The sequence below is a fragment of the Lethenteron reissneri genome, chromosome 40 (assembly GCF_015708825.2).
Source record: "Lethenteron reissneri isolate LAM-NWPU_2019-01 chromosome 40, ASM1570882v1, whole genome shotgun sequence".
NCBI lineage: Eukaryota > Metazoa > Chordata > Hyperoartia > Petromyzontiformes > Petromyzontidae > Lethenteron > Lethenteron reissneri.
The window spans coordinates 1518209-1538596 of record NC_083818.1 but is presented as its reverse complement, the minus strand read 5'-3'; the positions used below and the strand labels follow the sequence as shown (position 1 = coordinate 1538596).

Below are 20388 nucleotides of genomic sequence, written 5' to 3'. Positions count from 1 at the left end.
ATTGGGGTTCCACACGGCAGCGATGGTCTCCCCCTACCAGGAGACTAAAGCTCGCTGGCGGGCCGCTGCCGAGTCACTTTGTGCCACACGTGGAAAGCTGCCACTGGGGGTGCCCTTTAAAATGCGTTGAGGTGAGATTGTGACGCACAATGCTTTGGGACGCCCCTGGCATCCGGGAGGGCGGCTCTCTCAAAAACTAATCGGCATCATCATTATCATCATCGTCGTCATCATCGTCGTCGTCATCATCTTCATCATTGTCGTCATCATCATCATCGTCGTCGTCATCATCATCGTCATCATCATCGTCGTCATCATCATCATCGTCATCATCATCATCGTCATCATCATCATCGTCATCATCGTCATCATCGTCGTCCTCGGCATCATCGTCGTCATCATCGTCGTCCTCGGCATCATCGTCATTATCGTCGTCGTCATCATGATCTTCATCATCATCATCATCGTCGTCATCGTCGTCCTCGGCATCATCGTCATCATCATCGTCGTCCTCGGCATCATCGTCATTATCGTCGTCGTCGTCATCATGATCTTCATCATCTTCATCATCGTCGTCATCGGCCTCATGTGGGTCCCTCACCCTCCTCGTCGATCCACTTCATCGTGAAGAGCTGCTCGCTGTCGAAGGAGCACATCTCCCGCACGTCGCCGCACAGGCCCGGGAAGCTCGTGCCGGGCCGCACGTGCGTGATCAGCACGTCCCTGGGGCGCGTGGACACAGACACACAGAGGCACAAGGAGTTATACACAGAGGAACGCAGAGACACACCACACAGGAGACGAAGATGAGCGACAGACAGTCACACGATGAAGACGCAGTCGCGCGACGGAGACGCAAATGTGCAACAGACGTAGACGGGCGACGGAGGGATGCAGGGCTAAAATTGAGAAAATCAGTGGCACCAGATCCCCGCATGTGCTTATGACACGCCCATGATACAGCGCGAAAGTCGCTTCAGGCTTCAGGCATGGGGGAGGCTGTGACTGTGAGGATTTGTGGCGTTCAAAGTCCAAAGAGTTAAAGTGTCTCCCCGCTCAAACGAACATTGGGCAATGCCGATTCCCATTGGCTTCTCTTGGCCGGGAGGGCAATTCCACATTCCTATGGTGGGTGGGAGATATTCTCCCCAAGGCCTACAACCAACTGCTGAATGCCCCACAAGGAAGTACTCACGTTTAACGACAGAAGGATGTTGCCTCTGCTGATAACGAAACGTCGGCTACTGCTGCTACTACCGATGATGATGTTGTTTGTGTTGGTAATGAAAGAGCTCCGGCTGCTGCTGCAGGTGATGATAATCATGCTGCTGTTGCTGATGATACTGCTGCTCACAATAGCAATACTGCTGATAATAAGAACAAGTTGCTGCTGATTAAGATGCTGTTGCCGATGGTGCTTCTGCTGATGATGTAACAGCTTCCTCTGCAGATGATGCTGGTGCTGCCTGCTATAGAGGAGTGCTGCTGCTGATGATGGACTGAATCGTTCTGCCACTTTGATCCACTCATGGCACGAACTACAAATGGGCCAACCACAATCCCCCGCCCCCCGTGTAGCCTTTCCAATAGGCCGTTGTTGAGGCAAGAATTGCTGTCAGCGAGCGCCTGTTCAGGCCTGCGAATCGTACAAGGGAGATGGGTACAGACAGCACGAGATCAGGACCACCTTTGTCTCCCCAGAACTGTTGTTCCACACGCTTCAGCGGGTACTCATTGAAAAGTCGAGTCGATGTAGGGGGCAGAGAGGTCCAGGCCCAGTTGGGACGTCACTTGCCGCTGATGTTGGCCGTGGCCGGGAAGTGGAGCCACGTCGCCAGGTTCGTAGCAAAGTGCGCTAACCGCTCCGCCACCACTCCCCCGCCGCACGCACACAAAGATCGCCCAAATAGCCTTGAACAGATTGCGAGTGCAAGTGCTGTTAGCGAGCACATATTAAGGGTGTACTCGCACGTACACACAAAGTCACAAGCACAGACACACGACACAAAGTCACAAGCACAGACACACACCACAACCACACTGGAACTCGCATGGACATGCGTGCGTTACACAACGCATCCCACAGGCAGGGAACCAGGTTTCACAGCCGGTCGGTCTAGAACAGACAGTACCATCCTCACCCGAACCCAGACCCCCCGCCCCCTCCCAGATCCCCTCCCAGAGCCCCTCCCAGACCCCCTCCCAGACCCCCGCCCCCTCCCAGACCCCCGCGTGCATTCTCATGATTCGGGATGCGATTCTCTCGCTCCCCGCTTGCACCGCGCATCTCTGTGGGCACGCTCTCCGCTGCGCTCTCCATCACGCGCGCCCTGTCGCTCGCGTTAAAGCTGCCTCCGTCTGCAGTGCGCCGTCTCATTCCTACTGCCCGACTCGTTTGTATTGTCTGTACAGTGTGCATGGTGCAGAGTGTGCGTGAGTAGTGTGCGGTGGTCAGGGCTAGGGTTGGATTTAGAGCAAGGGTGACAGCCATGGTTTAGCCTCGTAGGGTAGCCAAGCCAGGGTTAAGGCTAGGGCAAGAGGCCGTATCCTGACCAATTTCACTGAGAAGGTACCACTGACCAGTCCCCACTGACCAGTCCCCACTGACCAGTCCCCACTGACCTGTCCCCCCACTGACCAGTCCCCACTGACCAGTCCCCACTGACCAGCCCCCCCACTAACCAGCCCCCCCACTGACCAGCCCCCCCACTGACCAGTCCCCACTGACCAGTCCCCACTGACCAGTCCCCACTGACCAGTCCCCACTGACCAGTCCCCACTGAGCAGGCCGACTGACCGGTCCCCACTCAGCAGGCCTGCTCAGTGCAGGAGTGACCGCTGGCCGGCAGGCTGTGTGCGGAATCTCGCGCGTGCAGTGGGGGGTCGTACGCAGGTCACGCATTCCAGCCTCCAGCGGGGGGGGGGGGGGCGCAGTCGTAAGCGTCGTCTATAGCGACGGCGACTCCTCCTCGAACCCACACACCTCCTCCTCCTCACCAGCAGCAAAGAACTCCTCCCCCGCCCGCTCACGCGCTCACTCATCAGCTCGCACAGCAGCCTGACCACTCATGAGCTCGCCCACTTACAGAGCCGCCCCCACTCGCTCGTGTTCAGCCGCTCGCTGACTCATCATCCCGTTCACTCGCTCGTGTTCACCCGCTCGCTTACTCATCATCCTCATCCACCGACTTACCCCACGAGCCCGCCCATTCCTCGAGCTGCTCACCCATTAACCCAAAGCGCCCACGAATAGCCTTAACAGACTATTGGGGCAAGTGCTGTAAGCGAGCACCTATGAAGGCTGGCACAGTACAGAAGGGGGGTGTGGGGTGGCCAAAACCACGCCCGACCACCTTTGTCTCCCTAGTGGCGATGTTTACACACCGCAACAAGTACTCATTTGAGGCTGAGTCGACCTAGGGGAGGTCCAAGACCGGTTTAGACAATCGTGATTGGTGTTGGCTGAGAGCGGGAATCGAACTCAGGTAGCCAGGTTCGTAGCGCAGCGCGCTAACCGCTACAGCACCGCTCCCCATTAACCAACCCACTCACCGACCATCCCATCCACTCATCCATTCACCCACACGCCCTCCTATTCACCAACCCACGCAGCCATTCATCCACCCACTCACCAACCCACGAGCCCACCAAGCCACTCAATAATCGACTCGCTTCCCCATTCGCATACACAGTCACTCACCTTCCCACTCATAAACACACGCACACAAAGAAACCCCGTAGAGACTGTTTAGGTAAGTGTTGCTATCGAGCGTCAAGTTGTGATGGACAAGGGCGATGTGGCCGGGGCGCATGGCGCCAGGGATTCATCAGGAGCTGAGTCGAGATCGGGGAGGACCGCCACTTAGCGCAGGTAACACTCGTCAAGGTAACACTCGTCAGCTATCAATGACCAAGAAACGAACCTAGGTCGGTTGAATAAAGGGGCAGTGTGCAAACCACTCTGCCACGAATACCAACACAACCACCATTCGCCACTAACTGATGGTGACGTCACCACGGCGCCTGTGCCAGGCTATGTGCCAGGCTATACCTAATAAATTAACTTGAGGTGCACTTTGAGGCCACGTGAAGTGTCGAAGGCTCGCTGACAGGACCCAAGTACCATGGGTTGGCTGAATGAGATGACCGGTAGATGCACAAACTGTACCCCCTACTATGCCAACTTGCTGGATTTTAGCTGCCCGGCGCACCGCTCGTTGTTGTGAGCGTCGCTCATCTGTCCTCCGTTGTTGCTGGAGGGCGACTGCCTCCAACTGCTCAATAGCAGCGTCCTTCACGAGCCTCCTCCATAGAGGTCAATCTTGAAGTGTCCAAGGCTCGCATTACCACCACTCTCACACACAATGATGTGCCCACCTGCCTGCTCACTCATCTACCAACTCACTCACTCATAAACCCATCCACAACTACATTCTCGTGCCCTTACTCACACTCCCACTCATCCACAAACTCACACACCAACTGGCCCATCCAACAAACGTCTGACTGCCCAATCTCCTACAAACTCACACGACCAACCAGATACTCGCCCGCTCTCTCACAAACAGAATCAGAATATTTATTTATACTGGAGGAATCCGATGAGTTATCAAGCTCTTTGTGGACAGATGGGTAAGAACGTTACAACAACACTTGAAATCAGGAAATTAGAGTCGGTAGATATATTTAAGTCTGCTTTGAAACCCCATCTCTTTTTTATTACACACTTTTTTAATTAACTCACTCTGTCTGTTGTTGCTGTATCCTCAAATCTTGTAACTCAATTTTAACCCACTTCCCAATGTGGTATGGACTGCAAACTCGGTATACTTATGTCATACTGATGACAATACTATATTCTATTAAAAAATATTTTTAAACATTATTTTTTTATATGTTATGTTTGAGCTTGGGTCTAATTGTCCACGCTCAACTGACATTGGCTGTAAATCACCACGGCCCCTTACGTTATGGCAAGCTTTATGGCCACTTCCTGGAGTCGTGGAGTTCTTCGATTACTAGTACGGTACATTTCATTAAAGCGTGTTTTTAAAAAGGTATTTTGAAATATTACTTAAAGTGGCCTTCCCTCTCTCGTTTGGTCAGATGCCCGTGGGTTCTGTTTTTGTTTCCTTCTGTTCATGCATTGCGCATTGGCATCCTAGGGTGGAATGCGCATTGTACATTAGAATTATTATCAACAAACAATAGAAAAACACGATAGGATTGCTTGCAACACAAGCAATCATCAATTTATTTTATACCTACGTGACTTTACCGAAATAACCAAAGAGTATGGATCCTTGCAGTCACCACAACTTCAAATTTAGATTGACATACAAATAAAACGAAACCATTCCTATCCCACCAGGCAAAGCCCACTGACGTATCAACTCACCCACCAACTGCACTCACTCATTCACTCCCCGACAAACTCATACACCCACCCACCTTCCCACCAACTCACCCACCCACCCCACTAACTCTCCCATCGACCTTCCTCTTCACTCACCCACTCACCTACTCACCCCACTTGCTGCTCACACACACACCACAGAAACAGCGGCGGCTAAACTAGATTTCCAATGAGCTCTTACGCACACTTCCACTCTCAACTCCCATTGGCAACTGGGGGGGGGGGGGGGCTGTTTCGTGCTGTTGACGATGTTTTCGCTGGGGAAGAGAGAGAGAGGAATGTTTGCTGCGGATGGATGCAGTCAACTTCACCTGCGCGGCTATTTTTAGCCCACCTGAGTTCTCAGCGCGGCGCCAGGAGCTCGGCGCGTCTCCTCCCCACCTCCCCTCTCTCTCTCACAGCCACCCCGGAAACGCCCGCCTAGGACCGGTCACGGAAACGGGCTGAACCAGAATTTCCAGACGCCACGAGGCTGCTGTTGCTGCCACTACTACTACTGCTGCCACTACTACTACTGCTGCCACTACTACTACTGCTGCCACTACTACTACTGCTGCCACTACTACTACTAATACTGCTACTACTACTGCTGCTAATACTGCTGCCACTACTGCTGCTACTACTACTGATTGTAATACTGCTGCCACTACTGCTGCTGCCACTACTACTACTAATACTGCTACTAATACTGCTGCTGCTATGGATACTGCTGCTGCTACTACGGATACTACTACTACTAATACTGCTACTTCTGCTGCCACTACTGCTGCTGCTACTACTAATACTGCTACTAATTACTGCTGCTGCTACTTCTGCTACTATTGCTGCTACTACTACTGCTGCCAGTGCTACTCCTGCAACCACTATACATGCAGCTACTACTGCTGTCGCTGCTACTATACTGCTACTACGACTGCTACTGCTACTACTGCTGCTACTACTTTTGCTACTACTGCTGCTGCTGCTACTTCTACTACTACAACTGCTGCTACTACAACTGCCGCTGCGACTACTGCTACCACTATTCCTACTACCACTACCGCTGCCGCTACTACGACTGCTGATGCTACTACTGCTGAGCGCAGTCTTGCGCCGGCTGTGCTGCTGTACTTCTCTCTCTCGATGTGGCGTGGTTTGGCACGAAGTCCGACGTTCCGCTCCACGTGCCGGAGGAGGGGGGGGGGAGCTCGTTTCGTGCATCCAACTCGTTTGCTGAAAGGGGGGAAGCAGCGACCCCAACGGGCACAGCGAAACGTCGGACTCCGTGCCCAGCGGCTAGCGGCACGACCAACGATCATGGCAGAGAGCCACTCCCGTGCACGGGCCCCAACCTGGTATCTCACTGCCACTACTACCACTATGACGACCACTAACTACTGCCGCTGCTACCAAACCTTCCGCCGCTACCAATACCGCTACTACGGCCTCAGCTACCGCTACTACTACTGCTGCCACTGCCACTACTACTGCCGCTACCACTACTACTACCGCTACTACGCCTCTCTCTACAATAAAATTAATGCCGAGCCTGCTTGCGCACGTTTCCGAGATTCGGCGGTGAACGAGACAACCCCACCACCCCGCAATCTTGTAGACGTCTCGGATACGTTGAAGCGTTAACATGCCACTACATTCCGCTATGGCCCACGGACCTCATGCAGTACAGGGGAGGTGAACCCAGCTGGTGTTGCTAGGGAGTCTCCGTCAGAGCACTGAGCACCGACCTGGGACAATCCACGGCATTTTTGAGTTTTGCCCGACGCTGTTTTTCAATGCTTCCCAAGCAAGCTTGGAAGAAGGCAACACCGCATCAGCTCTGTCGTCCGTCCCCATCCGTCCGTGTCCGTCGATAACGTGGGGGGGGGGGGGGGGGGGGGTTGTGGGGGGGGGGGTCACGAGATCGCCTGTCCGGGGTACGAGCGAAACTCTCGTTTGAAGCCGGGTCGCTTAGTAGGGCACTCACCCTGGAGGGACAAGAACGCAAGATGATCAAAGCGTAATTGGCCCCTAAAACTCTTTTTTCCACTCCCTTGGTAGCCACCCACCCTCCGCTGGCTCCCGTCCGGCCAAGTGACTTGCGCCGGCGAGTGTTCAGAGTGGTTACATCCTCCACGTGTGTGTTCACGGCTCTTACTCCCCCATCCGTTTTCACAAATATTTGTATCCGAATTCAAATTCCGTGCGCCCTACACCGACCCCCCCGCCACCCCCATCTCGTTGGCCAAGGGCGAGGTTAAAGATGGGCTTGAGCCTGGATCAGCAGTCCTTGGGATGAGCGCCCTCCCCCCACCCCCACTGCCGTGGAGTTACAGAGCAGCCACCACCGACTGGCTCCTGCTGGTGCTGGCTACGTTGTGCCCAGCAAAGGGCAGATTACAGCAGCGTCCATTGCTGCACTCTGCTACGCTCCAACAAGCGCTATGGCCTCCCGCCTCCACCAATCCACGCTGACCAGATGCGGTGAAGTATGGTCAAAGAAGCCCCCCCCCCATGGACAGCGCGCGGAGCAGCAGCGGATTGAACACGAGGGGGGGGGGGGGGGGACTCATCTCCAATTGGCAGGGTTGGCTATGTACGGTGCGAGAGAAGTTCAACATACGTTAGGTGCACCTGCACAGTTACATCCCACGCCGTCATGGTCTACGGATCATCAGCAGCATTGGCAGTGGGGGGCGACGGAACAGCCCAGGAAGAGGACTTCGCAGAACGACGTCTGAATTCGCAGAACGACGTCTGAATGCAACTGCCCATGTGCCACACTAAAAAGCACGCGCTGCTGTGCGCATGTGCGTGTGTGCGTGTGTGTTTACATCCCCGCACACACAGTGATAGCTGCTTGGCTGTTAAAACTGAGATGTTTAACCTCAAGAATGTTGAGCTCTTTCGGCCTAAGAAGTCGTCTCAAATCAGGAGAGGGGGGGGGGCAAAGTGACTCTCCCCTTCAGCTGCTCTGCTCCCTGCAACTCGGATTTCCAAGTCACGTGCGCTGTGATGAAGGGCCATTGCCCAAAACATTGTCTATTATATAGTTTTACTCTTTAAGGCCACACACTAAGTCAAAGATCCCCCTGTATAGTCTTAACTGAAGACCGTTGGGGCAAGTGCTGTTAGCGAGCAGCACCTATAAAGGCTGCCACGGCACACGATGGGATGAGTGGCCAGCACCACGCCCGACCGCCTTTGTCTCCCCTGTGTCGATGTTTACTACACACCGCACCAGGTACTCAGTTGAGGCTGAGTCGACCTAGGGGAGGCCCATGACCGGTTCAGATAATCGTCACCGATGTTGGCCGTGAGCGGGAATCGAACTCTGGTCGCCGGGCTCATAGCACAGCGCGCTGACCGCGACGCGACTACCGCTCCGCTCCCCACGCACACACAAGAGCATAAGTGGGCGTTGCGTTTGTTTCAAGTCACATGCAGAATGCCGCAGCCGCCACCGCCGCCGCCTCTCGCAGTGGAGTCTGCGGAGAAAGGGGACGCGAGGAATCACAGAATGGGTCTGTCAATCAATCACAGAACACAACTGTCGTCCAATCACAGACTTCCGCCTGGGCTTCAGTCGATTAAGCAGCGAGGCACGCCGCCTCGTTGAATTCCATGCAGGGGTTGCGGGGTTAAAGGTTAGCCTTACAAGGTTAAGGTTAAGAGGTTATGGTTCACAGTTGTGGAGTTAGGTTATAGCGGTTAAGGGTTTAGGGGTTCGATCTCGGATTTAAGGTTATTGTGTAGGGTTTAGGTTATCATTATAGTTTGGGGGTTCGCATTTAGGGTTGAAGGGTTTTGGTTAAGTTTAGGGGTTAGATTCAAAGTTTATGAAAATAATTATGGATTCAGTAGTATGGTTTAGCGTGTCATGGTTTAGGAGTTATGGGTTACAGTTCAGATTTAGGGCTTGCGGCTATGTTTAGGGGTTAGCATTTAGGCTATAGGTTACGGTTAGGTTCACCCTTTTAAAAGTCTGCCTCAGCAAGAGACCATGCTTTCCCACCTGATGATGGATGCTTGTGTTGCGCCCGAAACGACGTGATTTATTTTATTTTATGCCTACATGACTTTACCGAAAGAACCAAAGAGGTAGGTGTTAGTGTTTAGGTTTTAGGTTCGGGTTAGTGTTTAGGTTTTAGGTTAGGGGTGGCCGTTTAGGCCATAGGTTAGGATTTAGGCTTGAGGTTAGGGACAGTAGGAGTGAGTTTATCACCACCAATCCGTGCGAATTTCTAAACATATTTAACTCGAGTTCTCATTTGTGGGCCCGGATTGAGAGGGTGGCCAATGGCTTATTCAGCTCCAGTTTTTAGTGAAGCGCGCCGAGGAGGGATCGGACTTGATATCATCGCGTCTTCTTCGTCGCAGAAGGCGGAAGGCCCAAATGTGAAAACCCGGATCTAGGCAGTATTGCCGAGCTCATGTCTAGCTCTGCTGCACGATGACTTTGTTGGTTACAATTTAAAGCCCACTGAGCTATGTAGCCTCTTCTCCAGAGGCGACCTGGCTACTCGTGACGATAAGCCCATCGGAATGGCTGATATAGTCATCATCATTATCACCACACGCAGGAATTTATAGCAGCAGCCAAATAATCTCAACACGCATTGATTCTAAATGTGGAGGGGAAAACCAGAGGGAGCCCTGAGAACAATCTGCGTGACCACCACGGGGAGAGGGAGAAAACACGTAGATTCAAAATATACAGCAAGGGACAGAATGGACCCCACGACTTCCTGATCACAGGCGAAGGAGATAACATCTCCTCGGCACCGCAGTCTTCCCTCTGCTACACAGACCCCACGTGCTTCAGTCTGAACTCAGTACAACGACTGGGCTTCTTGTGATGATAGAGACGGGACTAGCGCTCGAAGATAGACATGCACTGGGCTATGCCACCCAAACGGAGCCATGAGCCGGAAATTGTTCAACTTAATATAATCATCAACTCCAGCCACAAACTCTTCAACTCTCTCGTCCATTCAAACCAACAAGGCAAATCAAACAAGATGTGCATTCAAGAGGATAAACAATCCAGGGAAATTAAATAAAACCCAAGCCAATACAGCAAATGAAACAATATATCCAACGACGCACACACCCAAGGCCAACACGACCCAAGACAATGGCTCCCATAACTTGTCTATCTCTACAAACCAAATACAAACGTTGTTTGTACACATCCCATCAGTCCCGCGGCCTTGCGAGAGTGCAGAATTTTTGGCAGCATTGGTTCGATGACAAGCAAAAACTCAGGCCTGGTTTTGACATTCAGTGTTTCATCATCAGCAGAGCCAGGCCTAACATGAAAGCAATGCAGGCGAACTGCCACAGATGTTTGGAGGCAAGGACCGTGATTTATTTATACTCCAGTGGTTCTTAACCTTTACTGCACCCCTTTGGTTCTCAATTGTAAAAAAATGTACGATGTTAATAAATACAATGGTTTGATGAAACAAAGTAGCTATACTTGCGTGCACGTGATTAATTTGTGCTTCGATGATTTACCTTCTAAAGAAATCAGTCCATGTCTCGTAACCCCAGGTGGTGCGTGCACCCCAGGTTTAAAAAGAACCTCTGCTTTGAGATATGGGGTCCCAGGTGATATGCAGAATCACGTCATGACACAACTCAAAATAGTCACCGATGACACACCGACAGTCGCAAGTGACCCACAGTGTAGCTTGCACTCAACCTCCGCTCCCAGAAGGCCGTGTGGGGCTGACGGGATATTGTAAATCATACTGTTATATTTTATATTGAGAGGATGTATCGGTTACTTGTGTGAATGATTGTGCCGTGTTTTGTATTTATCATGGCAAGACGGGGCGAGGTAACCACAATTAATTATCCCGCGAACTGTACAGGTTACAGATTCGAGCTCAAGTCGACACCCACATTCTACTACCGCCTGGTCAAATCGCTCACCGACCAGCGTTAAGTGTGGCCAAACGAGCCCCATGGCCAACCAGCAGGGTGTGGGGAAGGAGCCCTTCATCCAGCCGTGCATTGATCAAGGGCCATGTATTCACCATCATTTTGCGAAACACCCACGGTACCACGTGTCCCACACCCATAACAATAAACACGAACACCACTATCCTGCCCAGTTCTCTTCGCAACCTTCACGCTGCTTATCCAATCCTCCTACGCCCTCCACACCACGTGTCCCACTTATCACTACCTCCAAGTTGCTTACCTGTCTATCCTGCCATGAACCTCCCAGAGCCAACTTTCCGCATGCACCTGCAACTCTAAACTAAACTATTGTTTTTATTTTACCATGTATGGCATAAGGCCCAGTGAGCTGCGAAGCTTTTTGTCAGAAGCGACCTGCCTATCACAAACAATAGCCCAACGAAGTGGATTATCATGTGGGAATGTATCGCAGCCAAATACTCGAAACGCGTGATGTTGATTATACATGTGGAGGAGAAAACTGGAGGCCCTGGAGAAAAATCCACGCGACCACGGGGAAAGAGACACGAAGACTCCAAATACACAGCAGCAGGCGTCAGGGTCGGGATTGAACCCACGACCTCCTGTAGACCAGGTAAGGTAGTTAACATCTCCTAGCCACCGTGATGATGAGAGAGACACGCAAACTCCAAATATACAGCAGCAGGAGTCAGGGTCGGGATCGAACCCACGTCCTCCTGCGTGCCAGGCGAGGTAGTTAACATCTCCTAGCCACCGTGATGATGAGAGAGAGAGAGACACGCAAACTCCAAATATACAGCAGCAGGCGTCAGAGTCGGGAACGAACCCACGACCTCCTGTACACCAGACGAGGTAGTTAACATCTCCTAGCCACCGTGATGATGATGAGAGAGAGAGACACGCAGACTCCAAATATACAGCAGCAGGCGTCAGGGTCGGGATTGAACCCACGACCTACTGCGTACCAGGCGAGGTAGTTAACATCTCCTAGCCACCGTGATGATGAGAGAGAGATACGCAGACTCCAAATATACAGCAGCTGGCGTCAGGGTCGGGATCGAACCCACGACCTCCTGTACACCAGGCGAGGTAGTTAACATCTCCTAGCCACCGGAACTCAGCGGGACCGCCACACTCGTTGCGTCTCTTGCAGTGTGTGTGCAGCCCCCGGGCCCCGTGTTGCCATTCCACATCCCAGTGCCGAGGACGAACTCGATCGTGATAAAGACCGCCGACTTCCGTGCACATGTTGGACAGTACGGTACTCGTTTTAACCACCCTTGGGCCCCGCAAGAGATGATGGGCGCGCGTTACACGACCGCTGTCTCCAAGCTGAATGGATGGGTCATTCCACATTCTCGCGGCGAGGACAGGTACATCCGCAAGACGAACCCAATATCTGTTGATATTCCTCCCAAAGCAGTACAGTACAGTATAGTCCTCGATTTAATGACCCCGAACCCCGGAAGGGTGATGATGGGCGCGCGTGCGCTCTACCAGGCTCTTGGTGAGATGGACATTCCACATTCTCGCGGCGGGACTCAAGTCCTTCAAAATACAGCACACGCCCAAGTCCTGACAAAGTGGTACTCGGGAGTTTAACCACCACAGAAGAGATGATGGGCTGGCGGCAGGCAGTACCCGTCTCGCTCTCTCTCTCTCTGCCACCAATAATAAACGTAAATTCCACATTCTCGCGGCGGGGAAAAGTTCATCCACAACAACGTGGGGGACTGCCCACAGATTATTGTGGTTTTTTTCTTACCCGACAGAGTTGGTACTCGATTTACACCCCTGCGGCGGCGATGATGATGATGATGGTAATGATGGTGGTGGTGATGACGGTGATTGTAATGATGGTGATGATGGTAATGATGGTGGTGGTGGTGATGACGGTGATGATGATGGTAATGATGGTGGTGATGATAATGATGGTGATGATGGTAATGATGGTGGTGATGATGGTAATGATGGTGGTGATGATAATGGTGGTGATGATGATGGTGGTGGTCATTATGATTGTGGTGATGGTGGTGGTATTTTATGATGGTAGTGATGATGGTAATGATGGTGGTGGTGATGGTAATGATGGTGGTGATGATAATGGTGGTGATGATGATGGTGGTGGTATTTTATGATGGTAGTGATGATGATATTGATGGTGGTGATGATGGTAATGATGGTGGTGATGATGGTAATGATGGTGGTGATGATGGTAATGATGGTGGTGATGGTACTGAACTTCAACTCTCGCTGGTGGCAGTAGCACCAGTAGTAGCAGCAGCAGGGTAGTGACAGTAGTAGCAGCAGGGTAGTGACAGTAGTAGCAGCTTAAGTAGTAATAGTAACAGCAGCAGTAGTAATATTAACAGCAGCAGCAGTAGTAATAGTAACAGCAGCAGCAGCAATAGTAACAGCAGCAGTGTAGTAATAGTAACAGCAGCTCACCCGTTGTAATACGCCTTGACCCGCACGCGTTCTTCCTGGGACATCGTGTCGCTACCGGAGCTGCTCGGCATGAAGCGAACGACGGATGAGATGATGAACGAAAGAAGGTGTTAAGGAAGGAGGGGGAACGACTCCGAGAACAACAACACACGACAATAAATTGACTCCTCAGGAGCGCGACGCGGAGTTCCGCGCCAGAGTCACAGGGCCCGGAGTGGCGCGCGGCACCAACGGGGGCGGCACAAAGAGCCGACTCGACCATCTGCTCACCCTGGCGCGGGGGGGAAGGTAAGGGGAGCGGTGGCGCAGTGGTTAGCAGGGCGCTACCACTGCCTCGACTCCGAACCGGCGGCCAACCCGAGTTTGTGATTCAGTCGCTCACGGCCACCGGGCAGCAGCGACGGCGAACGTCTGAACCGCTTTGCGGGGCCTGCCGCTTGATTCTACGCAGCCGTAAATGAGGACTTTGGGGCGGTGCGTAAAAAGGTCATGCACTGGGGAGACAAAGGTGGTCGGGCGTGAGGTTGGCCACCACGGCCCCACTCGCGGTGCGCCGTGACAGTCCTTGATCGGTGTTGCTCGCTTCATAGCACTTGCCCCGTCAGCCTGTGTAGGCTACACGGGGGATCTTGGTCTTTGGTAGAGTGCAGTTCTGGCTATTGGGATGAGTGCAGATGTCAGATGGGAGATTGTTGTTTTACCTCTGGTAAATACCTACACACTCACATCTCAAGGCGTTAGTCAATAAGTGTGCGTGGTCTTTTATATATATAGCAGGCGACGTTCCGGGCAATGACCCTTCTTCATCGCACACATAAGAGGGAAAAATCGAGGCCATATAAAACCTCTCGAAGCCGTACTAATTGGGAAAGGGTAAACTTGACTTAAAGCTTTCGTGACTGCAGGAATTCGTATTCTTTGGGTCTTTCGGTAAAGTCATGATAGATAGGTTCAAAGAAAATAACAAAAACACAAGCGTTGGTCATCAGGAAGAGGGGGTTAGCTTCTAAAGGTAAACTGTTTATAAAGGTTTTAAATTGTCATAGCCCAAATGTCAGCAGCCAATGTTAATGTAAGTGGTGAGCAGCGACCGCGAAGGTGGTGGGTTTGCCCACCAATCAAAGGGCTGCCCAGTAAAAGTTTGCATGATAATGTAAGATCGTTGAGCGGCCTCCACAGCAGGTGCCCTGAGGTGGCTTGTTAATGAGAGAGATTAGCATGTTAATGAGAGAGATTAGCATGTTAATGAGAGATATGAGCATGTTAATGAGAGAGATGAGCATGTTAATGAGAGAGATTAGCATGGTAATGAGAGAGATTAGCATGTTAATGAGAGAGATTAGCTTGTTAATGAGAGAGATGAGCATGTTAATGAGAGAGATTAGCATGGTAATGAGAGAGATTAGCATGTTAATGAGAGAGATTAGCTTGTTAATGAGAGAGATGAGCATGGTAATGGGAGATTGCAAAGCAAAACACCTCGAGCTCGGTGGGCGAGGTGGCTGTGTTAGGGTGAGAAATTTAACCTGTTAATGTAAAATCAGAGAGCCGAAAATAACAACTAACATCGGAAGGTGGTAGGATGGCAGCATCACAGCCAGTTATGACTTAAACTGGTTGATAACGTCCTTCCAATGATTGCTCAGTTTATACCCATCTTCTCGATTGAAATTGTGTCCTTGTCTATATATATGGATGGCTTCATGGACAAATCTTTGTTGATAGCCAGTGGGTTTGCAAAGTACCTTCTTCTTAGAGAAATCAATTTTGTGTGAGCCATCCGCATTAAAACAATGATCAGCCATGGCCGAGGTATTAGTCCTACCGTGTTTCAGATCTGCCTTATGTTCACGAACACGGTCCGAGATGATGTCGCTTAGTTTCCCCAATGTAACTACTGCCGCAGACACAGCTTAGTTTGTAGACGCCAGGGTATTGCATGTCAGGGATCACATCCTTCACAGATGGGATCAGATCACAAATTTTATGCACTGTGTTAATTTGAACCTGGATCTTGTGTTTGCTCATGATTTTGGAAATATGTTTTGTGACCCCTGCTATGTATGGCAAGGTGATGGTTTTGATTGGGTCCTCAGATGGTTCTTTCCCAACGGTTGGGGTGATAGCTTTACAGATTGTGTAGTCTGAATATCCATTCATCTTGAGAGCTTGATGTACGTGTTCCAGTTCACTGGCTAGGTGATGATGGTCGGAAATACATCGAGATCTATGGTGTAGAGTTTTGATGAGGGAATTCTTCTGGGAAGGATGGTGGTGGGAGTCAAGTTTTAGATATGCATCCGTATGGGTGGCTTTCCTGTAGACAGTGTATCCCATTGAGCCATCTGGTCTCATTTCGATTAAAACATCCAAGAATGGTAGATTGCCATCCTTTTACACCTCCATGGTGAATTTGATAGCTGGGTGTATGGAGTTGATGTGGTTGAGGAATTGGTTCAGAGCTGGTCGGCCATGTGGCCAGATGACGAACGTGTCATTTACGTACCTCTTCCACAAAGATGGACGTAGAGTGGATGCCTGGATGGTATCTGTCTCAAATAGAAAACATTGGCTACAACTGGAGATGAGGGAGACCCCATTAGGGTTCCTTCAACTTGTTTGTAGAATGTTCCATTCCAGGTGAAGTAAGTGTTGGTGAGGCAGTGTCTCACCAGGGCCGGTACATCAGCATTCAGTCCTCGTTGGACCAAATATTCAATGATTGCAATGGTGTCATACACAGTAACTTTGGTAAACAAAGAGACTACATCAAAACTAACAAGCAAATCACCTGTAGATAGTGAGATGTCCTTAATTAATGATACCAAGTGAGTTAAGTACAGCTGAGGTGGTCTTACCAGTGAATGGTTGTAAGGTCTCAGACATAAATCGGGCCAGTTTGTAGGTGGGGGAGTCAATGATGGAGACGATTGGACGAAGGGGTGTACACCTTCTTTATGGATTTTTTGGTAAGCCATACAATCTGGGTGGTCTAGCAGCAGAGGGGTTTAAGGAAACACGCATTGTTGGTTCGATTAAAGATGTCGAATCGGTGAGGATCTTGTTGATTTTCGTAACGAGGTTGTTGGTGGGATCTTTTTTATTATTATTTTTGTTATTGTATGTGGTTTTGTCCATGATGACTGGGTACAAACTGAGCAATCATTGGAAGGACGTTATCAGTTTAAGTCATAATTGTATCTGATGTTCCCATCATACCACCTTCCGATGTTAGCTGTGCTTTACGCCCATTTCAAACTTGCGCTTTCACAGGGTTCACACTAGCACAACCACTTCGCGCGCCGACACATATGTTGTGGCTCTGCGATATCCCATTAACACGCCAATCTCCCACTAACACGCTAATCTCTCATTAACATGCTAATCTCAATTAACATTGTGATCTCTCATTAGCCTGCTAATCTCCCATTGAAATGCTAATTGCCATTAACATGCTAATCTCTCATTAACATGCTAATTTTCACCTGGCAGCCCTTTCATTGGTGGAAACTGAACTAACCGTCGGGTTGGGCTGCCCACCACTCGCATTGTCATTGGCTGCTGACATTTGGGCTACGCCCATTTCAAACCCCTTATAAACAGTTTGCCTTGGAAGCTAACCCCCCTTTTCTTGAAGATGACCACTTGTGTTGCCATCGAAACGTCGTGGTTTTTTTGTTATGTTTTTGTTATTCTCTTTGAACCTATCTACGTGACCTTATCGAAAGACCCAAGATTCTGATGAGATGTGTTCAGCTTCTACGCTTCCTCCACGTGTTTAACCATTCCACCTGACCTACCCGCACTCCACCCCACTATTAAAGCTCAGTTGGTATCGCCCGCACACCGCGAGCCAATCAGCGATGAGGGATGACGTAATGCGCATTCCTTCTCGTGACGTCAGCCGGGCACGGCTCCCATGGGGATGACTTTGGGGGGGTTGGGGGTGCTGCCTTTTGGGTTTCTTGCGTTTCGGTTGACTTGAGTGCCAGGCCGTGGTGCTGGACCGAAGCAAAGCACAAGACAGTCCATCAACGAGCCCCGCATTCTTCAACAACAAAACTAAAACAATTTGGGAGTGCATGAAATATCAGCTTGCATTAATATCGTGACACAAATACCATACTCTAAGCTAATTCGCATGACATTCGCCGATTCATCTATAGTCTTACTTCTTCTGTTACGTCTATCCCTCCCAATTCATGTTCGCTTCTGGACCGATAACATTTCACCTCCCTATCCACTTGTCTGGCTCCTCCCCGTTTTGTCCCTACCAAACATGTCTGCCTACTCGCCCATATCAACCTCCCTAGCCAACATGTCCAACCCCGATCCATGTCCGCCCCTACCCAACATGTCCGCACCCTACCAATGTCCACAACCCTACCCAACATGTCCGCCCCTACCCAACATGTCCGCCCCTACTCAACATGTCCGCTCCTACCCAAGTCAACAACCCTACCCAACATGTCCGCCCCTACCCAACATGTCCGCTCCTACCCAAGTCCACAACCCGACCCAACATTTCCGCCGACCGAAACAAAAATCTACCTCAAATTCACACATGCAAAAAAAGTTATCTTTCTCCCTTTATACTGTATCTCTGTTTCCTCCAGACCAGTCGTGGGGGAGTAAACATCTTCAATTGTTCATGTAAATAACTATGGAGAAGTGCATTTTCAGATTTCTACAAGATAAATCAAGATTCCGATTCTGCCTCACCTTGTCTGTGTCCAGAAATCGTGTGGCCATCTCCAACGTATTATCATTATGATGATCATTATCATTGTATCATGATGCATGTCAAGGCGCTCTTCCCCCTCCAACCAAGCTTAAATATACGCTGCCAAGCCTGGTGGTGTCCATTCAGACGCTGTCTTTCTGTCAGACCTGTTCTTCACCTGAGGACGGCTGCTTGCGTTGTGGCCGAAACGTCGTGAGAATTATTTTGTTTTATTTTTATTATTTTATTATTTCCATTCTACGTAACTTTACCGAAAGAACCAAGAAGACATTATAATTGTATCATGATGATCATCATTATCATTTTATCATGACGATAATTAACACTGTATGACGATGAGCATCATAATTGGATTATGATGCTCATGATCATTGTATCATGACGATAATTAACACTGTATGACGTTGAGCATCATAATTGGATTATGATGCTCATCATCATTGTGTCGTGACTTACTCGGAGGCAGTAACACTTGGGGCACTTATTTTATTTAGCGAACACCATCGGGATAATACACCCCCTACGCGGGTACACACTATTACAGTCGAGATTTGAAGCTTTCGTGGCTGCAATGATTCATATTCTTAGGTTTTTTCGGTAAAGTCACGTAGATAAAAACATTAAAAAGTAAAATAAAATAAAAATCACGACGTTTCGGAGGCAACACAAGCTTCCGTCTTCAGGTGGTACCGTCACAGCCACGACAGCTGTATGAAGTAAATGAGAGATTGCAGAAGCTACCACTCCGTTTATATAATGGTTGGAGAAGGTGGTGGGGCAAGGGCCGCATAGTTTTATTAATATGGTAAGGTGAGGCTTAAGACTAAGAATAGACTGCATAACAAAGGCTGAGCCTTTGTTATGGAGAGGTGCGGTTTGTGACTCAACCTGTAACAGGCAGACCACCACTAAACATGGTAAAACTGTGATAGTTGTCTGTCAAATAAGATTGACAAATAAGTGTAGTTAAATCTTTTTTGCATTGTTAATCACATCTTTCCAATGATTACTCAGTTTGTAACCGTCATCACGGTTGAAATTATGTCTGTGTTTGTATATTTGTATGGCTTCGAGTACAAACCTTTGATGGTAGCCAGGAGGTTTGCAGAGAACCTTGGTCTCGGAAAATACAATTTCATGAGAGCCCACCGAGTTGTAGCAATGATCGGCAACGGCCGAAGAATCAGTTCTGCCGTGCTTCAGATCTGACTTGTGCTCGCGGACACGATCAGAAACATGACGTTTCGTTTCTCCAATGTAGCAATCACCACAAATGCAACTCAATTTGTAGACTCCAGGATACTGTAAGTCAGGAACGACATCCTTCACAGATGGAATCAAATCACGGATTTTATGCACTGTACTAAATCGGACTTGGATCTTATGTTTGTTTAGAATTTTGGAGATCTTTTTGGTCACGCCTGCTATGTATGGCAACGTGATAGTTTTGGTCGGAGTTTCATGTGGCTGTTTCTGTATGGTGGGAGAAACAGCTTGGCGGATAGTGCGGTCAGAGTATCCGTTCATCCTGAGGGCCCGATGTACATGTCTTAATTCACCGGCCAGGTGGTGTTGGTCAGAAATGCCATGGGCTCTGTGGTATAGCGTTTTGATGAGAGAATTCTTTTGAGATGAGTGGTGGTGGGAATCCGGTTTCAAGTAGGAGTCTGTGTGGGTGGCTTTCCTGTAGACAGAATGTCCCAAGGATCCGTCAGGCCTCCTCTCAAACAGAATATCCAAGAATGGTAGTTTACCGTCTTTCTCCACTTCCATGGTGAATCTACTGGGGTGTGTCTGGACTTTTTAATGTTTTTACCTACGTGACTTTACCGAAAAAACCTAAGAATACTAT

At 50.0% G+C, this 20388-nt stretch overlaps 1 protein-coding gene across 1 annotated transcript in view; it reads right to left on the bottom strand.

The window, feature by feature from the left end:
• The window catches only part of PRKCI (protein kinase C iota), an 86724-nt gene extending 72702 nt beyond the window's left edge, over positions 1 to 14022 (bottom strand). The window contains exons 1-2 of the mRNA XM_061568177.1: positions 13793 to 14022; positions 602 to 723 (exon numbers count right to left, since the gene is read on the bottom strand). Of these exons, the coding sequence (XP_061424161.1) occupies positions 602 to 723; positions 13793 to 13863 (193 nt within the window). The 5' untranslated portion in view covers positions 13864 to 14022. The remainder of the gene's footprint in view (positions 1 to 601; positions 724 to 13792) is intronic.
• Positions 14023 to 20388: the final 6366 nt, after the last annotated feature.